The sequence below is a fragment of the Coregonus lavaretus genome, assembly GCF_964263955.1.
Source record: "Coregonus lavaretus genome assembly, chromosome: 17".
NCBI classification, from domain to species: domain Eukaryota; kingdom Metazoa; phylum Chordata; class Actinopteri; order Salmoniformes; family Salmonidae; genus Coregonus; species Coregonus lavaretus.
In genome coordinates, this window is record NC_140004.1 from 22,097,362 (window position 1) to 22,116,954 (window position 19,593).

Consider the following 19,593-nt stretch of genomic DNA (forward strand, 5'->3'; position numbering starts at 1 on the left):
CAGAGGCCAAGCAGTTGCCATACCAGGCGGTGATGCAACCAGTCAGGATGCTCTCGATGGTGCAGCTGTAGAATTTTTTGAGGATCTGAGGACCCATGCCAAATCTTTTTAGTCTCCTGAGGGGGAATAGGCTTTGTCGTGCCCTCTTCACGACTGTCTTGGTGTGTTTGGACCATGATAGTTCGTTGGTGATGTGGACACCAAGGAACTTGAAGCTCTCAACCTGTTCCACTACAGCCCCGTCGATGAGAATGGGGGCATATATATTTGGACCGTAGTTGGAATATTTACAGACAAATGTTTTTTGTTATATATATTTTTATTTTTAAAAATAAATAAAAACGTGTGATGACACTTGGAAAAAGAGGAGGGAGTTGCGTGTGTAGGGCGTTGTCAAAATGATGACAGACTGTATTTAAACCAATCAGCTAACAGTATAATATACGAAAAACGTTGTGTGACCAATCACCTCTTTCTAAAATGACGCGAAGAACACCGAATTTTCAATGACAGCCTTGAATACAACCCGGTTTGTATTCGCTTAAAATACAGATAACGCTGAGTTGTAGATAATACAGAACTTCAGTTACTGTAGCTAGCTATCATTGCAGTATGAAGTGAGCACGGTCTTGTTGGATTGAGAGGATAATATTCACCGTGTTCTCCGGTAAGGAAAAATCTAAAGCGTTAGCCACTTTCCCTTTCCCTGCTTCCTCATCAGAACATCTTGGCCTTAATCGGCTAAACTAGGAAGTCCAGCAACATCTCCGTTTGTTCCCCTTCATAACAATGTAAAAAATAGCCAAATCATTTTGCATACCGATAGATATGCAGACTTGACAATGCTAAATGTCTGGCTAGTTTGCGAAATTAGGGGGGGGGTCATAAGCAAACTGGGTTAACTAACGTTAGCTGGCTAGCTAGCTAGATATGCTATATTCAAAGCTAGCCAGACCTATCTTGGACTTTGCCCACTTATCAGCGATCAACCTCAAATCAAACGATTCCAGTTTTGTCTCTCAGTAGGGCCTGAATCCCTTCCCTCTCCCTTCCACATGACCACCCGTGGGCCTTTCTTATGTAATGTTGGTTATCATCACGAGAGCTTATGAATCACAACAACAAACACTACTGTTAAGCTATTGTGTAGTTTATTTTTATTGCTTGCTAACGTTACACATTCTTATCCATCTGCAAGAGGTCTCTTGTTTTTGCCTTTGTAGAGGATTAAGGAGACTCCTGTGTACCATATGTTTATAATCTCACCATTGCTTCTTTCACTTTCTTTTGCCAACTGTAGTGTACAGCCCTAAGAAATGGAGACTCTTATTCCCATCATCAACCGGCTCCAGGAAGTCTTCCTGACAGTGGGGGCAGAGATCATCCAGCTGCCTCAGATAGTGGTGGTTGGCTCGCAGGTCAGTACAGAATCAAAATGCAAGAATCAACTGTTGTTACCTGTTACACTGGGGAATTGTGTCATTGTTGAAATGAACATATCAAAGTATAAATAATAGCAATGAATCATTCATGTAGCTAAGTGTTGAAAAGCCTTTCTAAAATCGATCTCATCTCTTCCCATGACAGAGCAGCGGCAAGAGTTCTGTGTTGGAGAGCCTGGTTGGAAAGGATTTTCTGCCCCGGGGATCAGGCATAGTCACACGGCGACCCCTAGTGTTGCAGCTGGTGAATGTGCCCCCATTGGCAGAGAGGAGGCTGCAAGAAAATGGTATGGACTTGACACAGAAACAGATGTGATTGTCACTTTAAAAGCTGCCTCATGTTGCTTCTCGCTGATACACTGGACACACTGAAACAAATCAAAGCCAGTGCAGTCGACATTTACTCAATGAATTTCAATATTAGCTCACATTCATGTAATTTCACTCATTGGATAAAGCCCAAGTGGTCTTTGAGATTTTCTCTCTTTTCTAACATGATATTTACCATCCCTTCTTCTTCACTTTTCTCAGGAAATGGGGTAAAACAAAATGCAAACAGCTACCCAGGTCTTTACTTCCATAGTTTATCTGCATGGACCTGTTGCGTTGTCATTCATCTTAATATCGTCTTATCATCCTCATCGTCTTTCATTTCCTCTGTCTAATCATCACATCAACTTACAAACTCTTTGTCTCTGTCATATTTCGTCTTCTATACTGATAAACCCCATCAAAGTCTGTTTTTTATGTGATACGAATATTTCCTTTCTGTTTGCATATGATTTTACACTCAATCTTTTATATTTTGTCAAGGGATCAAGGCTGATGAATGGGGCACGTTCCTCCATAGCAAGAACCAGGTATGTGGCACCGTCTTCGCTATGCACAAATCAATTGTATTGTTATGCACTGCACATTGAGTATTTCATATTTGCAGTAGGGCATTACATTGTCTGAGAGACTTGGTACTGTATCTCCTAACGTCATGCTGCTAGTGGTGTTGGTGAAGTCGATATTTCAGTATCCCATCTCTGTTTGCATTATAGATTTTCACAGATTTCCTGGAGATTCGCAAGGAGATTGAAGAAGAGACTGAGCGTAGCTCAGGCGGCAACAAGGTATGTATACATTGTTGTAGATAAACATGGCTTATCTCCAGTTTATGAGTTACTGATTTACTTTATCTGCTTCTCTCTCCATCCCATTTCCTCTCTCGTGGCCTATAGGGAATCAGCCCTGAGCCCATCTATTTGAAGATTTTCTCTCCTCATGTCCTCAATCTCACACTGGTTGACTTGCCAGGAATAACCAAGGTAAGCCCAACCAGTGTGTTAATCCCACTAACTTGAAAATGAACAACTATGGTGTTCCTCATGGTAAAATTAATACCATTACTCATTGAAAATAAATGTGTATAAATGTATGCACGCATGACTGTAAGTCGCTTTGGATAAAAGCGTCTGCTAAATGGCATATTATATTTATATATTATTATTATATTATATTACTAGGTTCCGGTTGGAGACCAGCCAGAGGACATAGAAGCTCAAGTCCAAGAGATGATCCTATCCTTCATCTCCAACCCCAACTCCCTTATCCTCTCAGTGTCTCCTGCCAACTCTGACTTGGCCACCTCTGATGCCCTCAAACTGGCCCGTGAGGTCGACCCAGATGGTGAGGCATACTGTACACTTATGCTCCTTCATATTTCACTGCATGTCTTTTCAGTGTATACAGTGCATTCGGAAAGTATTCAGACCCCTTGACTTTTTCCACATTTTGTTACGTTACAGCTTTATTCTAAAATTGATTAAATACATGTTTTCCTGCATCAATCTACACACAATACCCCATAACGACGAGGCGAAAATAGGTTTTTAAAAATGTTTGCAAATTTATTTTAAAAAACAGAAATACCTTATTTACATAAGTATTCAGATTCTTTGCTATGAGCCTCGAAATTGAGCTTAGGTGCATCCTGTTTCCATTGATCGTTACATTTTAGATCATCCTTGAGATGTTTCTACAACTTGATTGGAGTCCACCTGTGGTAAATTCAATTGATTGGACATGATTTGGAAAGGCACACACCTGTCTATATAAGGTCCCACAGTTGCAAAAACCAAGCCATGAGGTCGAAGGAATTGTCCGTAGAGCTCAGAGACAGGATTGTGTCGAGGCACAGATCTGGGGAAGGGTACCAACACATTTCTGCAGCATTGAAGGTCCCCAAGAACACAGTGGCCTCCATCATTCTTAAATGGAACAAGTTTGGAACCACCAAGACTCTACCTAGAGCTGGCTGCCCGGCCAAACTGAGCAATCGGGGGTGAAGGGCCTTGGTCAGAGAGGTGACCAAGAATCTGATGGTCACTCTAACAGCTCTAGAGTTCCTCTGTGGAGATGGGAGAACCTTCCAGAAGGACAACCATCTCTGCAGCACTCCACCAATCAGGCCTTTATGGTAGAGTGGCCAGACGGATGCCACTCCTCAGTAAAAGGCACATGACAGCCCGCTTGGAGTTTGCCAAAAGGCACCTAAAGCACTCTGACCATGAGAAACCAGATTGTCTGGTCTCATAAAACCAAGATTGAACTCTTTGGCCTGAATGCCAAGCGTCACGTCTGGAGGAAACCTGGCACCATGCCTACGGTGAAGGTGTTGGCAGCATCATTCTGTAGGGATGTTTTTCAGCGGCAGGGACTGGGAGACTAGTCAGGATCGAGGGAAAGATGAACAGAGCAAAGTACAAAGAAATCCTTGATTAAAAACCTGCGTCAGAGTGCTCAGGACCTCAAACTGGGGCGAAGGTTCACCTTCCAACAGGACAACGACCCTAAGCACACAGCCAAGACAATGCAGGAGTGGCTTCGGGACAAGTCTCTGAATGTCCTTGAGTGACCCAGCCAGAGCCCGGACATGAACCCGATCGAACATCTCTGGAGAGACCTGAAAATAGCTGTGCAGCGACGCTCCCCATCCAACCTGACAGAGCTTGAAAGGATCTGCAGAGAAGAATGGGAGAAACTTCCCAAATACAGGTGTGCCAAGCTTGTAGGGTCATACCCAAGAAGACGGGAGGCTGTAATCGCTGCCAAAGGTGCTTCAACAAAGTACTGAGAAAAGGGTCTGAATACTTATGTAAATGTCATATTTCAGTTTTATATTTGTAATAAATTAGTAAACATTTCTAAACCTGTTTTTGCATTGTCATTATGGGGTATTGTGTGCAGATTGAGGGAAAAAATACTATTTTAATCAATTTTAGAATAAGGCTGTAATGTAACAAAATGTGGAAAAAGTCAAGGGGTCTGAATACTTTCCGAATGCACTGGATGTATTTTTCAGGGTGTCGGCGGGTCCTTAAAAAGTCTTAAATTCATTTATCTGATTTTAAATGCCTTAGTTCTGTTTTCAAAGGTCTTAAAAGTTTACTACAGTGTTTCTGTGATATTGTGTCGTTGCTTAATTTATTTATTTTTTACATCAGATAATAGTCAAGGCGCACTTTCCAGAGCTTTCCAACCACATGTGCGCCTCTGTGTGTGAACGTTATGTGCGTGTGCCAGCGTGAGTCGGGTGGTTGCCAGAGGAGAGGGAGGAAAGCGCAAGGTAGCCTATACAATTTGAGAGACAACACTAACTAGAGCTGGGACAATAAACAGACACCGACATTGCCCTTCTCCTACCGACGCAATTTGGCTTACGTCGGTAATTTCAGTGATTAGGCTACACAACGTTCCTGCAGATGTTTTGGTTCTAAAACCATTATTTAGTCAACAGTAATGTGCATTAACCTGCTTCCTGCAATGAAAGTATCTGCCCTGTCCCTGTTTCGCTGCTGGTTCTCACTCCCTCCCTCCACTTTGCGCACGGAGTGAAGGGAAAGATGCATTCTGATAAGTGCAAGCATACTGACAGTTGAGCAACATTTCTAAGTGTAATTGTGGGAAAGACAGTTTTTAAAACTGTTAATGTTGTTAAAAAAGTGGAGTCTCAGCTTTGAGAGTATAACAATTATTTCTTAACTGTCAATATAGAGGAAATAACACCACTTTACAAACGGAGTAGGTTATGTAATTGAGATGATGCAGAACGGAGCGGAGAGCGCCATTTGCGGTTAATACATCAAGTAGCCTATATACAGTGGGGAGAACAAGTATTTGATACACTGCCGATTTTGCAGGTTTTCCTACTTACAAAGCATGTAGAGGTCTGTAATTTTTTATCATAGGTACACTTCAACTGTGAGAGACGGAATCTAAAACAAAAATCCAGAAAATCACATTGTATGATTTTTAAGTAATTAATTTGCATTTTATTGCATGACATAAGTATTTGATCACCTACCAACCAGGAAGAATTCCGGCTCTCACAGACCTGTTAGTTTTTCTTTAAGAAGCCCTCCTATTCTCCACTCATTTACCTGTATTAACTGCACCTGTTTGAACTCGTTACCTGTATAAAAGACACCTGTCCACACACTCAATCAAACAGACTCCAACCTCTCCACAATGGCCAAGACCAGAGAGCTGTGTAAGGCTGGGATGGGCTACAGGACAATAGGCAAGCAGCTTGGTGAGAAGGCAACAACTGTTGGCGCAATTATTAGAAAATGGAAGAAGTTCAAGATGACGGTCAATCACCCTCGGTCTGGGGCTCCATGCAAGATATCACCTCGTGGGGCATCAATGATCATGAGGAAGGTGAGGGATCAGCCCAGAACTACACGGCAGGACCTGGTCAATGACCTGAAGAGAGCTGGGACCACATTCTCAAAGAAAACCATTAGTAGCACACTACGCCGTCATGGATTAAAATCCTGCAGCGCACGCAAGGTGGCTGGGTCTTCCAGCATGACAACGACCCGAAACACACAGCCAGGGCAACTAAGGAGTTGCTCCGTAAGAAGCATCTCAAGGTCCTGGAGTGGCCTAGCCAGTCTCCAAACCTGAACCCAATAGAAAGTCTTTGGAGGGAGCTGAAAGTCCGTATTGCCCAGCGACAGCCCCGAAACCTGAAGGATCTGGAGAAGGTCTGTATGGAGGAGTGGGCCAAAATCCCTGCTGCAGTGTGTGCAAACCTGGTCAAGACCTACAGGAAACGTATGATCTCTGTAATTGCAAACAAAGGTTTCTGTACCAAATATTAAATTCTGCTTTTCTGATGTATCAAATACTTATGTCATGCAATAAAATGCAAATTAATTACTTAAAAATCATACAATGTGATTTTCTAGATTTTTGTTTTAGATTCCGTCTCTTACAGTTGAAGTGTACCTATGATAAAAATTACAGACCTCTACATGCTTTGTAAGTAGGAAAACCTGCAAAATCGGCAGTGTATCAAATACTTGTTCTCCCCACTGTAGGCACACAATGTAATGTTTTTGTAGGACATAAAATGTACTGTTAAATCCATTGTATGGCAATCTAGCAACAATATCATATTTAGAGTTAGCAATCTAGCTAAGGTTTTTTGAGTTCCTACTTCCTGCGGCGGTAAATTATGTAGCATAGCCTAGGGCAGGGTTCTTCAATTCCGGTCCTAGAAGGCCGAAACACTTCTGTTTTTTATTTCTACCTGGTAGTTAATTGCACTCACCTGGTGTCCCAGGTCTGAATTAGCCCCTGATTAGAAGGAGAGGATGGAAAAACAGAGGTGTTTCGGCCCTCCAGGACCGGAATTGAAGAACCCTGGCCTAGGGCCTTGGACAATATGCACAAAAAACATGCAGGCAAATTAATCTCGAAAGATCCAAAAAGATATCTGATTATTCTGGATTCTATTTTGGCATGTTGCACATCAATATATTCATTATGCATTCCCTGAACATGTTAGATGAAATAGCTAACTTCTTTCACGTCTTACATGGCACTGTCAGTTCTAGAGCCCTCTTGCTTAGCTACCTTGCTCGTAAGTATAGCCATTTGATACCTGATTCACTGAAAAGGGGAATTCTTTTCTTAGACTTTTTGGTTGTAGGCTAATGTTCTAATGTTATAGCATAATACCTCCAAGAGAGCTACTGGATGTGTAGACTTTTGTTCCAGCCCTACTCTTAACACACCAGACTTTACAAATCAACTGCTCAACAGGACCTTGTTAAGCTGACTGTGTGTTTGAGCAGTGCTGGATCAAAAGCCTGCTCACCTATTGCCCTAGCTCCCCAGCTGGAGAGTTGACCACGTGTTTTATACAGTAACGGTTCTGTATATTTAACTTTAAGGCATTTTTTCACAGTGGTATCATTATGGTATTGAGTATCACTATACTAATCTGGTATTGGTATCAAAGGCAAAATTCTAAACACTTAGAGTTTGTGATCTAGCTAATTATGTCATTGGGGTATCCTAAACAAATGCAGATGGGCAACCCCATGCTTCAGCCATCTATTGCCTAGCCGCTATGCTATTACATCCGTTAGGCTACAGGAGAATGCTCATTGCTAAAATAGCACACCTGCTTGATAATATGAGCCATGTAGGATATAGCCTTTGGTGAAAGAACCAGCCCTAAAAATACTACTTTTTGCCAACATGGGCTCATTTCTGGAGAGGAATATTAGCAGGTGTGTGGTGCAAGCATATTTCAAATTTGAAATAATTTGCATTCCAAGTGGCATTAAAAATGTAATTAAACTTCATGGAACCTGCAGATACCCTGTTTGTTCATTGATATACATGTGTTAAATGTCAATAAACATGGTCAATGTTACTTTCTAGGTTTGATCTATATACACAAAACATTTTAGATTACATAATGAAATGTGCCATTCAAGTGCTGTTATTGTGTGTGTATATATAGAAAGAGCCATGGACAAAAAGGGGTGTGTCTTTACCCAGCTGTTGTGTCTTGCAGGCCGCAGAACACTGCTGGTGGTCAGTAAGCTGGACCTGATGGATGCAGGGACAGATGCTTTGGAGGTCTTGCTGGGTCGGGTCATTCCAGTGCGGCTCGGAATTGTGGGAGTGGTCAACAGGTTTGTCCATATGGCTATAACATATCTAACATATTTACCTAATTCTTACTGGATGATGTCACCTCGGTGCTTAAAAAGATGAAGCCCCATAGCAGTGAAAGATGGCATAATTAGACCAATGTATCACATCTGATTTGAGTATAAAGGATCTGAATCATTATGGTCGTTAAATTAACTCAAGTACCCTCAGAGACCTTATAAATATAAACAACAAATATTCCGATGTCCCTGCTATTCACCAGCTCAATTTGTTTGCATCCGCCAAACAATCATTCAGCAATTAGAGCTTTATCTCTCCCCACTTTGAGATTGTTCTCACACATCCTGCTGAAATAATGTGTGCAATGTCTTACTCATTGTGCTCCAGCATAGGGCTGATGTATGAGTTATGTGAGTGATTTTTCGCCAAGGGTGCAGAATTGCAAAAAAAACGATATATCTGCCCCTCCGAGGCTGAAATGATTAGTAATTTTCAGAAGTCATTTCACTGAGCAGAGACAATCTAGTTCAACCGACAGCTCACACTAGTAATCATAGCAACCACCAGGGAAGGCTGTCTGAAGTCAATAGGGGCCTCAGCCTAGCACATTCCTCCAGAGTGCTAAAGATTAGTTTTAAGGAAACAGCTACAGTAACCTCCATTTCAAAAGTGCTGCATCCTATTTGGGTGTATAATTTCCTGCTATGCTGGAGCTGGTGACCATCTGATCATGCAGAGCCACTGTGGAGTCTTCTGTAACTCCAGCTGTCATCCTCCATGTCTCTCCCTGCTAGGAGCCAGCATGACATCAACACCCAGAAGAGCATAGAGGACACGGCACGGGACGAGCAGGCCTTCCTCCAGCGCCACTACCCATCTCTGGCCTCCCGCTGCGGCTCCCGCTACCTGGCCCGCACCCTGAGCCGCCTGCTCATGCACCACATCAGGGACTGCTTGCCGGAGCTGAAGAGGCGTGTGACGGTGTTGAGTGCCCAGTACCAGGCCCGGCTCAGCAGCTACGGCCAGCCTGTAGAGGACCACAGCGCTACCCTGCTACAGATCGTTACCAAGTTCGCCAGCGACTACTGCAACACCATCGAGGGCACCGCCACGCACATCCAGACATCTGAGCTGTGAGTAGTTCTGAACTACTTTAGGCTACTTTATCCAGGCACCAGTTATCTTTCAGTATTTTATATTGTATTGGAGCAACTCCTCATTGACCACCAAATATTTAGCAACCACCTAGATGGTGCATAGCAGACATTTTGTGACAGAAAACTCACCACACAATGGTTATTGTTCTGCTGAATGCGTTTCACTTAGGCAGGCGGTTATTGTAATTTTGTAGGTGTTCATGTATTGGCATTTAATATTTTGTAGGTTCATTTCAATAGCTCTTGTACTGCTCACTGATTTTATTGATTTCCTCAAGCAGTGGGAAGCAAGTATTGACTCAGTCTGGCTGACTGCATTTGATGTTGACAACCCTCGGATACAGCCACTGATTCTGCTTCCTCTGTCCTCTCCTGTCAGCTGCGGGGGGGCTCGGATCTGCTACATATTCCATGAGACCTTTGGCCGCACTCTTCAGTCTATCGACCCCCTGGGGGGCTTGACGGAGCTCGATATCCTCACTGCAATCCGCAATGCTACGGTAATAACCATCAGCTCCAATCGCATTGTCTGTGTGTAGGTTAAACAGACGTCTTTGAATAGTTTTCCAATGAAGCTAATGTCTGTAGAGAATCACGAGTTATGTTAATAGAGATGTGTGTTGTGCTGTGCTGCAGGGTCCACGGCCGGCCCTCTTTGTACCTGAGATCTCCTTTGAGCTGCTGGTGAAGAGGCAGATCAAGCGTCTGGAGGAGCCCAGTCTGCGCTGTGTGGAGCTGGTCCACGAGGAGCTGCAGAGGATCATCCAGCACTGCTCCTCCTACAGCACACAGGTATGCTACACACTGCACAACACATACTACAAAGCATACACTTCGTATGTTTGACAACCCTGAACCAAATTGTAATATAATAGTGTCTCTGTATGTATCCTGACATGCTGTGTGTTTGTCAGGAGCTCCTTCGGTTTCCTAAGCTGCACGACTCCATTGTGGAGGTGGTAACTAGTTTACTCAGGAAGCGCTTGCCCATTACGAATGACATGGTAAGACAATTTGTTTTTGTGAATTTACATTTTATATTTTACAATTTAGTGCTATTCCTTACTGGCAGTCTGTCTGTGTTCGTGGATGATTCTGAGCACCTATCTGTTTCAGGTCCACAACTTGGTTCAAATTGAGCTCGCTTACATCAACACAAAGCACCCAGACTTCACCGATGCTGCTCAGGTCTCAGCATCTGTCAACAGTCAACAGGTAATTCAGTCTCAACTCAAAGCACATGCTCTGCTTTCATGCATGTAGATGAGCCTAATGTTGACCAGAGGGTTCTAGAGTCTGATGCTGTCTTCTCATGCCAGTATGGACATCACACTTTTGAGGAATTTCAATAAGCCAGTTGTGACTTTAACACGATACCAGAACAAATCAATTGAATTGACCCCCTCATTTCACCTATTTTAGGGCATGCAGGATGGAGATAAACACTGGAAGAATGAGAAAGTTGCAGAGGAGAAGGCACCAGTGGCAGGTTTCAGCAGCCCTGTTAAGGGCCAGGCCATCAACCTCCTGGACACAGTGAGTAGTGGAATCAGCAGTCAGAACTGACCAAGCACTACCCTGTAGCGCAGCACTGTATCTGATTAGATCTGTGACAGATTGTAACATCTGACCCCTGCTCTGTTTGCCAGGCAGTGCCGGTGTCCCGCAAGCTGAGTGCCCGGGAGCAGAGAGACTGTGAGGTCATCCAACGCCTCATCAAATGCTACTTCCTCATCGTCCGCAAGAGCATTCAGGACAGGTCAGAGACCAGAGCTCTAGGGGTGTTGTTATTTGGGTATGCAGTTAGTGGTGAGTTGAGCCTTCTCTGGCCTAGCTAACTGTGTGTCTTGTGACCTGTGTTTCTGCAGTGTGCCCAAGACGGTGATGCACTTCCTGGTGAACTTTGTGAAGGAGCGTCTGCAGAGTGAGCTGGTGGGCCAGCTGTACAAACAGAACCTGCTGCAGGGGCTGCTCATCGAGTCCCAAGACACAGCACAACAGAGGACAGAGGTGGCCCAGATGCTGGAGGTACGAGTTCTACTGGTACCCCTACTCTTACTGGGTGTAGACTCTGATGAACTTTGTGTTGTACTTTCTGTTTCTCCATTTAACACCGGTATCCTTATCGCTCTCTTTTCTTCCATTTTCTCCTTCCTCAGGCTCTCCAAAAAGCCAGCAACATCATCTCGGAGATCCGGGAGACACACCTGTGGTAGCCCAATGTAACTAACCGTTCTCCACTGTTAGCATGTCTTTGAGAGTGTGTGTGAGAGTGTATGTGTGTCTGTAGGTGTGAATGTGTGTTACGGTACTGTATAGCAATACCACTGAGCTCACACTGACCATAAAACATCCAGCCGTCCTTTTTTCTGTCCACTGGCCTCATGGCTGGAGGATTTGGACTATTGTGTCTCACTGTGAATAGAGTGATTGAGACCAACACACTCAGGCAGAGCTGGTCCATTGTATTGAGATGGCTTTAATGTGAAAGAGACGACCATGATCAAAAACAAAGTAAGTGCAACAATCGTCTGTCTAAATGTCTGTTCGGTCTTTTGGTTGTGGTTGTTAATGTGTTTTTTATAATGTGGAGTATTACATTGTTTTCTTGAGTATTTATTGCATCTGATCATGGCACAGGTTGTGGCTGTAATGTTGCATTTGATTCCATTGATTAGGTATCTATTTATGGAAGAGTGATCTCAAACCATGATCGCTTGATACGCATGTAGCAGTTTCTGAACGCATATGTAGAGTAAGTATAATCAGTCAGTATCAGGTTTCCCCTTGTTTTAAGTAACATTCTGTAAAGATGAACAGAGGGTGACAACCAACCCTAGGTTGAACAGTGGGCATTGTCTGAAATATAATGTTGAAATATGATCCAGGTCTTTAGGGATGCTGCAGAGGTTTGGTTTGACCTGGTCTACAGTGCTGATGGGTACAGTAGTTGTACGCTAGAACAGACGTATGTTCTTGACGTGTCGCATTTACGTATCGTTCCAGGTGTACAGTTGCACTGTTTAAGCATATTAGTCCTATAACGAAGTTGTATGTTCACAACATAGAATACAGTATTCCTTTTCTCCATATGAAGTTTCTAGTCTTCTTTCGCATTTTGTTGGACAACTGAGACCACATTTATGAATAGCACACACAAAGAGTTGAATAGATGTGTGTATGTATGTATGTGTGTATGTATATATATATATATATATATATATATATATATATATATATATATATATATATATATATATATATATATATATATATATATATATATATATATATACACAGCTGTGGAAAAAATTAAGAGACCACTGCAAAATTATCAGTTTCTCTGGTTTTACTATTTATAGGTATGTGTTTGGGTAAAAATAACATTTTTCTTTTATTCTATAAACTACTGACAACATTTCTCCCAAATTCCAAATAAAAATATTGTCATTTAGAGCATTTATTTGTAGAAAATGACAACTGGTCAAAATAACAAAGTTGTCAGACCTCGAAAAATGCAAAGAAAATAAGTTTATGTTCATTTTTAAACAACACAATACTAATGTTTTATCTTAGGAAGAGTTCAGAAATCAATATTTGGTGGAATTACCATGGTTTTCAATCACAGCTTTCATGCGTCTTGGCATGCTCTCCACCAGTCTTTCACATTGATGTTGGGTGACTTGCTCTCCACCAGTCTTTCACATTGATGTTGGGTGACTTTATGCCACTCCTGGTGCCAAAGTTCAAGCTGCTCGCCTTTGTTTGATGGCTTGTGACCATCCATCTTCCTCTTGATCACATTCCAAAAGTTTTCAATGGGGTTCAGGTCTGGAGATTGGGCTGGCCATGACAGGGTCTTGATCTGGTGGTCCTCCATCCACACCTTGATTGACCTGGCTGTGTGGCATGGCGCATTGTCCTGCTGGAAAAATCCAATCCTCAGAGTTGGGGAACAATGTCAGAGCAAAAGGAAGCAAGTTTTCTTCCAGGACAACCTTGTACGTGGCTTGATTCATGCGTCCTTCACAAAGACAAATCTGCCCGATTCCAGCCTTGCTGAAGCACCCCCAGATCATCACCGATCCTCCACCAAATTTCACAGTGGGTGCGAGACACTGTGGCTTGTAGGCCTCTCCAGGTCTCCGTCTAACCATTAGACGACCAGGTGTTGGGCAAAGCTGAAAATTGGACTCATCAGAGAAGATGACCTTACTCCAGTCCTCTACGGTCCAATCCTTATGGTATTTTGCAAACCTCAGCCTGGCTCTTCTTTGCTTCTCATTGATGAAGGGCTTTTTTCTAGCTTTGCACGACTTCAGCCCTGCCCCTAGGAGCCTGTTTTGAACCGTCCTCGCCGTGCACTTCACCCCAGCTGCCGTTTGCCATTCTTTTTGTAGGTCACTTGATGTCATCCTACGGTTGTTGAGTGGCATTCGAATGAGTTGGCGGTCATCCCGGTCAGTAGAGAGTCGTTTTCGCCCTCTGCCGGTCTGTAGCTTTGTTGTCCCCAATGTCTGCTGCTTGACCTTGTTCTTATGAACCGGCGTCTTTGAAATTTTAAGGATGGAAGCAACCTGACGCTCACTGTATCTCTCTGCCAGTAAAGCCAGAATTGAACCCTTCTTTTCCTCACTCAAAACTTTCCTTTTCAACTCTTTTGGCATGGTCAATAGTTATTTTTTTATTAATATTACTTTTGAGGTACTATTAGCACTGTTTTTGCCATCCAGCTGGTCCTATTGCAAGAGGATAGTGATGACCACAGCAGTGGTTTTTATACTTTTCCTCGTTATATAAGATTTGGTTCATGTGATCACCTAATCAGTACCTAATTCAGGAGAATGAGGTGTGCCTGTGTTGGAATTCAACAGACACTGGAATGGAATGGCTATCATACATGTAGAGATGCTGATTTAAGAAAAATGTGCAGTGTTCTCTTAATTTTTTCCACAGCTATATATATATATGAGAGAGAGATATTGTATTCCTAGCTTGTCAGGAGATTCAGAATAGTTATGGTTGAGTCCAGCAATGATTTGGGGGCCAGGGGTATAGAGATTCATTGTAGAAATCCATTTAGCCAAAGGACAGTGAAATAATTTTCGCAATCTCAGAATGAATTGCAACATTGTACCCCCAGTTACTACCCCCCCCCCCCCTTAAAATGAACCCTTGTATGCAATGTGCCTCATAGAGAGAGGGGGCTGTTTCAGAAGAGGTGGCACCCCAGCAGACTATCCCTAGGCCTAGTTCTACCCAGATGACAGGGATGTTGGAGGTGTGAACTTGTGCATGTACCTGTAATTATATTCTCATTTTGTTGATGTAGATCCCCAAGGGGAGTATGCCCTGCAGCCCTTTATTTGTGATTCAGTACCAATTGCATGATGTTAGTGTATCTTCCCCACCCTCCATCCATTTAGAATTCGAGATTCTAAAGTTAATCAAATTATTTATGTCTTAAGTGTATATCTGTTTTTGTATGCCAAAAGTCATGGAAATGTTCCCAAAGGATGCTGATGATTATTCAGAAAGCCTTAAAGGAACAAGTACCAAGCACCATCTAGCAGAAACACTGACTTCTATGTGATCAAGGACAGCACGTTGTCTAGTCTGTCTTTCTGAAAGGACAGTATGTATGTATGTGTGAATGTCTTTTATGTTTTTCTGTCTGAATGAGAGTGTGTGTGTGTGTGTGTGTGTGTGTTTTATATTATTTAAATGTAATCTTACATCTTTACAAACTGCCTGAAAGTGCTTGCCTGCCAATACATGTAAATTGATGGAATGATGTCTGTTCAGATGGGAGGGACTCATTAAACGCTAACAACAACAGTCTGGTTGCTGTGAGATTGTTTTGAAGGATGTCCTTATAATTTATATGATCTGCGAGATCATGATAAGATCTGCAGAATTGTCCAATAATTTCCCATTCAGTCCTGCAGATGGCTATGACTCACAGCAGTCTGGTATCTATCGCCATTTTCCTCTATTCCTAAGCAGGTGAGCGAAAATCACTAGATATGTAGGAATATTCTGAGGTAAGATGGGATCCTACTTGAAAAAGACAATGACAAAGTGGCCTGCATGTTGCAGAGACCGATTGACTTGCACTTACACTCCTGGCCCTGTCTGCAACCTCATTTTCCCTGCCTATCACGTGCAACAACACCCGTTGTAATTGAGAAAACCAGCAGCAATCTAAATGTCAGCCTTATCTAAAATACTGCCGTTTAGCAATGATGGATTGGCTGTCTTCTGGTGCGTGTGTATAAACGCACAGGCGAGGCTTGGATATCACACTGAACAAAAATATAAACACAACATGTAATGTGTTGGTCCCATGTTTCATGATCTGAAATAAAAGATTCCAGAAATGTTCCATATGCACAAAAAGCTTATTTCTCTTAAATGTTGTGCACAAATGTGTTTAGATCCCTGTTAGTGAGCATTTCAACTTTGCCAAGATAGTCCATCCAACTGACAGGTGTGGCATATTAAGAAGCTGATTAAACAGCATGATCAATTCACAGGTGCATCTTGTGCTGGGGACAATAAAAGGCCACTCTAAAATGTGTAGTTTTGTCACACAAGACAATGCCACAGATGTCTCAAGTTTGTAGGAATGTCCCCCAGTGCTGTTGCCAGAGAATTGAATGTTTATTTATCTACCATAAGCTGCCGCCAACGTTGTTTTAGAGAATTTGGCAGTACGTCCAACCGGCCTCACAACCGCAGACTGTGTAACTACGCCAGCCCAGGACCTCCACATTCCGGCTTCTTCACCTGCAGGATCGTCTGAGACCAGCCACCTGGACAGCTGAGGAAACTAGGGGTTTGCACAACCAAATCATTTCTGCACAAATTGTCAGAAACCGTCCCCGGGAAGCTCATCTACGTGCTTGTCGTCCTCACCAGGGTCTTGACCTGACCAGTTCGGCGTCGTAACCGGCTTCAGTGAGCAAATGATAATAATAATAACAATAATAATAATAATATGCCATTTAGCAGACGCTTTTATCCAAAACGACTTACAGTCATGTGCGCATAAATTTTTACGTATGGGTGGTCCCGGGGATCGAACCCACTACCCTGGCATTACAAGCGCCATGCTCTACCAATTGAGCTACAGAGGACCACATTGATCACCTTCGATGGCCACTGGTGGTGGTCACACCAGATACTGACTGGTTTTCTGATCCACACCTCTACCTTTTTATTTATTTATGGTATATGTGACCAACAGATGCATATCTGTATTCCCAGTCATGTGAAATCCATAGATTAGGGCCTAATTAATTTATTTCAATTGACCTATTTCCTTATGAACTCTGAAAAATCTTTGACATTTTGCATGTATTATATTTTTGTTCAGTGTAGTTTTGAAAGTTTGAGATGGATAATGAAGTGATTGATAAAAAGGATATGTGAGTGTATGTTATTAGACTATAACATTATCAAACCACTCATTCATGACCGAAATGAGTTTGAGGAGATTGAACTAGGTCTATGCCCAGTGTAGTGAATCAGTACATGGACAAATGGGCACAATCAGTTGAGTAAACAGTGGAGAGAATATGTAAAACCATCACGGTATCGTAATAAAGCAAAGTGATGTGACAGCAAGCAGCCCTCTCTAACCATATTATTCAATCATAGCAGCCTACTCAAATAACCTCAATCACAAATGTAATTTCATGTTGAATAATGATAGCTCAGAGAGCGTTGCATTTAACAAAATTCATTAGATGTGAATGCAGCAGGGAATTGGGGAACAAAAAAATAAGAGATGCTTAATGGGCACAGATTCCTGGGGTGGAAATGATATGGCATACACCTCGTCTTCCACTGTATCCAGTTACTCTGGCCAATGTCCTCTACTACCCCCCTCCTACCCGTTTCCTCCTCACAGAGCCACGACCAGACTATACCAACAAAATCCTCTTTAAACTAGAGGGGGACTCTGCTGCAGTCTCCTGGCAAAACCTTCATGTAAGGCACGTGTTTCCTGTCAAATAGAGCTTGAATCAGAGTCAGTCCTCTTTCTGCTTTACCTGTTAGGCTGTGATGAGATTTATCCCGTCACACGTAGTCTCCTTGATGCTCAGGGCTGTGCTCTCCTCCCCTCCTCTCCCATTGGTGAGCCAGTCAGGAGAGGAGCCTGAACAAAGCCATGAGAGAGAGGAGCTGATGGGAGAGTGAAAGAACTGATACTCGCACTGACTCCGTCGCCTGGACAACCAGGCACAGAGGAGGGAGGGAAGAGATAATGAAAGGGAGAAAACAAAAACAAAAAATGATGGTAGCCAAGACTTATTGAGCAAATGAAAGATCTCATAAGTCCTGTGTCGGAGAGGCTGTGCTGAGCCTCGTGGAGCTAGAGTACTATGAAAATAAAACGGATCAACAGAGAAAATTAAGAGAGCATCTGGAGAACAAGTTTGAGATGAAATTGTTCAGCATAGGTTTGCATCCTCAGAAGAGGACCCCATAGGGCTGCACATCCCATCAGTCCATACCTCTACTCATCAAGCTCAGGTAAGATTCTCAGGCTCTGCCATACACTAAATGTATATTTTGTTTAGGTGTTACAGATGCTTAAATAATTAACTACATGCTACAACAACAACTGAGCATGGCATTATCCTATCATTCTCTCATTTACTAAGCCAAATAACATAGTCAATAGGTGGCAGGAAAGGTCAACTCTGCCTGCAGCCTCTGAGGAGCACAGCTGTAGTAAATAGAGCTCTCAGGTGGATAGAGAAGTTTCAGAGACCTTTGAAGAAACCCAGGACCAGGCAAAGATTACATTGATTTCGTCTGTTGTCAAACTTCACATGATTTTGCATTTGAATTCTTAGAGTGAAAGGAAATTGCCCTGTAGATCTCCAGGCAATCATTCTGTCTTTTGCAATCACCCACAATCTCTCACGCAGGTGTAGCAGCAATAGTGAGCTTTCAGCTTTGAGTTTACAGTACTTGCATGTGTTAAGGGGGTCATCCATGTATGCAAATATCAAACAAATTATTATCATTAGGTGCAAAAGGAGCATGAGGGTGTGAGCTCTTAACACTTGAACTGTGCCGAACCTTTATATCCTGGGGATCTGTGAAGAATAGAGGCATCACCCTCAGTGATTCCCCTGTAGTGATACTCAGTGTTCATACATAATCAATGTCTGTCTTCTGGAGTGCTAGGCTGAGATTAATGTCCCTGTATTAAATGGTTTTGCATGCTCTGTGCAATTACACCATGCTGAATCTGTGGGGCAGGAGAAACGGTGTGAAATCCATATTGAATGAGATGGAGGGAGGATGAAACAAGAGGGAGGGGAGGAAGGAAGAAAAGCAGAGGAGAGTGTACTATTTTTAGCTGTTGTCAGTAAGGAAGGTTATGTATCCCCCTTACCCCCACCTTTCTAGATGCTTGTACACACACTCGCACATGCACACACGCATCAGCACATACCCAAAAAGTAAGAAAGAAAAGCTTTATGCCTGTTAGTTAGTAGGATGGCATGCTGGGAGTGTTTATAGTACCACATCAGGTCCATATGAGACTAACACCGCTTGCACAGTACCAAGAAAACCACACTCTGCCACACAACTGCAATAGTCACCAACTGGCATTCAACCCTGGTCTTTGGTGCTTCACACTCCAAAGTTTATTCACATAAGGATATTAACTGGTATTTTGGTATTTTATTAGGATCCCCATTAGCTGTTGCGAAAGCAGAAGCTACTCTTCCTGGGGTCCACACAAAACATGAAACATGACATAATACAGAACATTAATAGACAAGAACAGCTCAAGGACAGAACTTCACCGCATCTATTTTGGAATAGTTGTATCAGGGCAATTGGTATGTCACAGCATTGTCAATAATGTAAAAAATGCATCCAATTTATTTATTTTTGTTGTGGAAAATCTGTAGTTGAAAATAACCTATAAATTCTGCTGGACAGCGGCTCTACAATATGGGGCTTAAACTAAATGTCAGACCAAGGAGTGAGTAAGACTAGAA

General features: G+C 42.7%; 1 protein-coding gene across 2 annotated transcripts; it reads left to right on the forward strand.

The window, feature by feature from the left end:
* The first annotated feature begins 482 nt into the window (after positions 1–482).
* Positions 483–12,743, forward strand: LOC311144440 (dynamin-1-like protein). 2 transcript variants are annotated; one of them, XM_084180455.1, is made up of 17 exons: positions 483–667; positions 1,301–1,418; positions 1,588–1,729; positions 2,256–2,302; positions 2,489–2,560; positions 2,669–2,755; positions 2,954–3,116; positions 8,305–8,425; positions 9,200–9,538; positions 9,942–10,062; positions 10,199–10,354; positions 10,477–10,566; positions 10,679–10,777; positions 10,985–11,098; positions 11,212–11,321; positions 11,431–11,590; positions 11,722–12,743. In XM_084180455.1, exons 2-17 carry the CDS (start codon positions 1,317–1,319, stop codon positions 11,776–11,778), a joined length of 1,980 nt encoding a protein of 659 aa, XP_084036581.1. In that variant the 5' UTR covers positions 483–667; positions 1,301–1,316; the 3' UTR covers positions 11,779–12,743. The 2 variants fall into 2 exon arrangements, with proteins under 2 accessions (XP_084036581.1, XP_084036582.1); XM_084180456.1 differs by lacking the exons at positions 483–667; positions 1,301–1,418; positions 1,588–1,729 and adding an exon at positions 1,763–2,009.
* Positions 12,744–19,593: the final 6,850 nt, after the last annotated feature.

Bases quoted from the DNA above. Each gene is read 5' to 3' on its own strand.
- LOC311144440 (XM_084180455.1), top strand. From the start codon at position 1,317: ATGGAGACTCTTATTCCCATCATCAACCGGCTCCAGGAAGTCTTCCTG. The intron at 2,303-2,488 runs GTATGTGGCACC...TTTGCATTATAG, and splicing joins TCCTCCATAGCAAGAACCAG to ATTTTCACAGATTTCCTGGA. The intron at 11,591-11,721 runs GTACGAGTTCTA...CTCCTTCCTCAG, and splicing joins AGGTGGCCCAGATGCTGGAG to GCTCTCCAAAAAGCCAGCAA.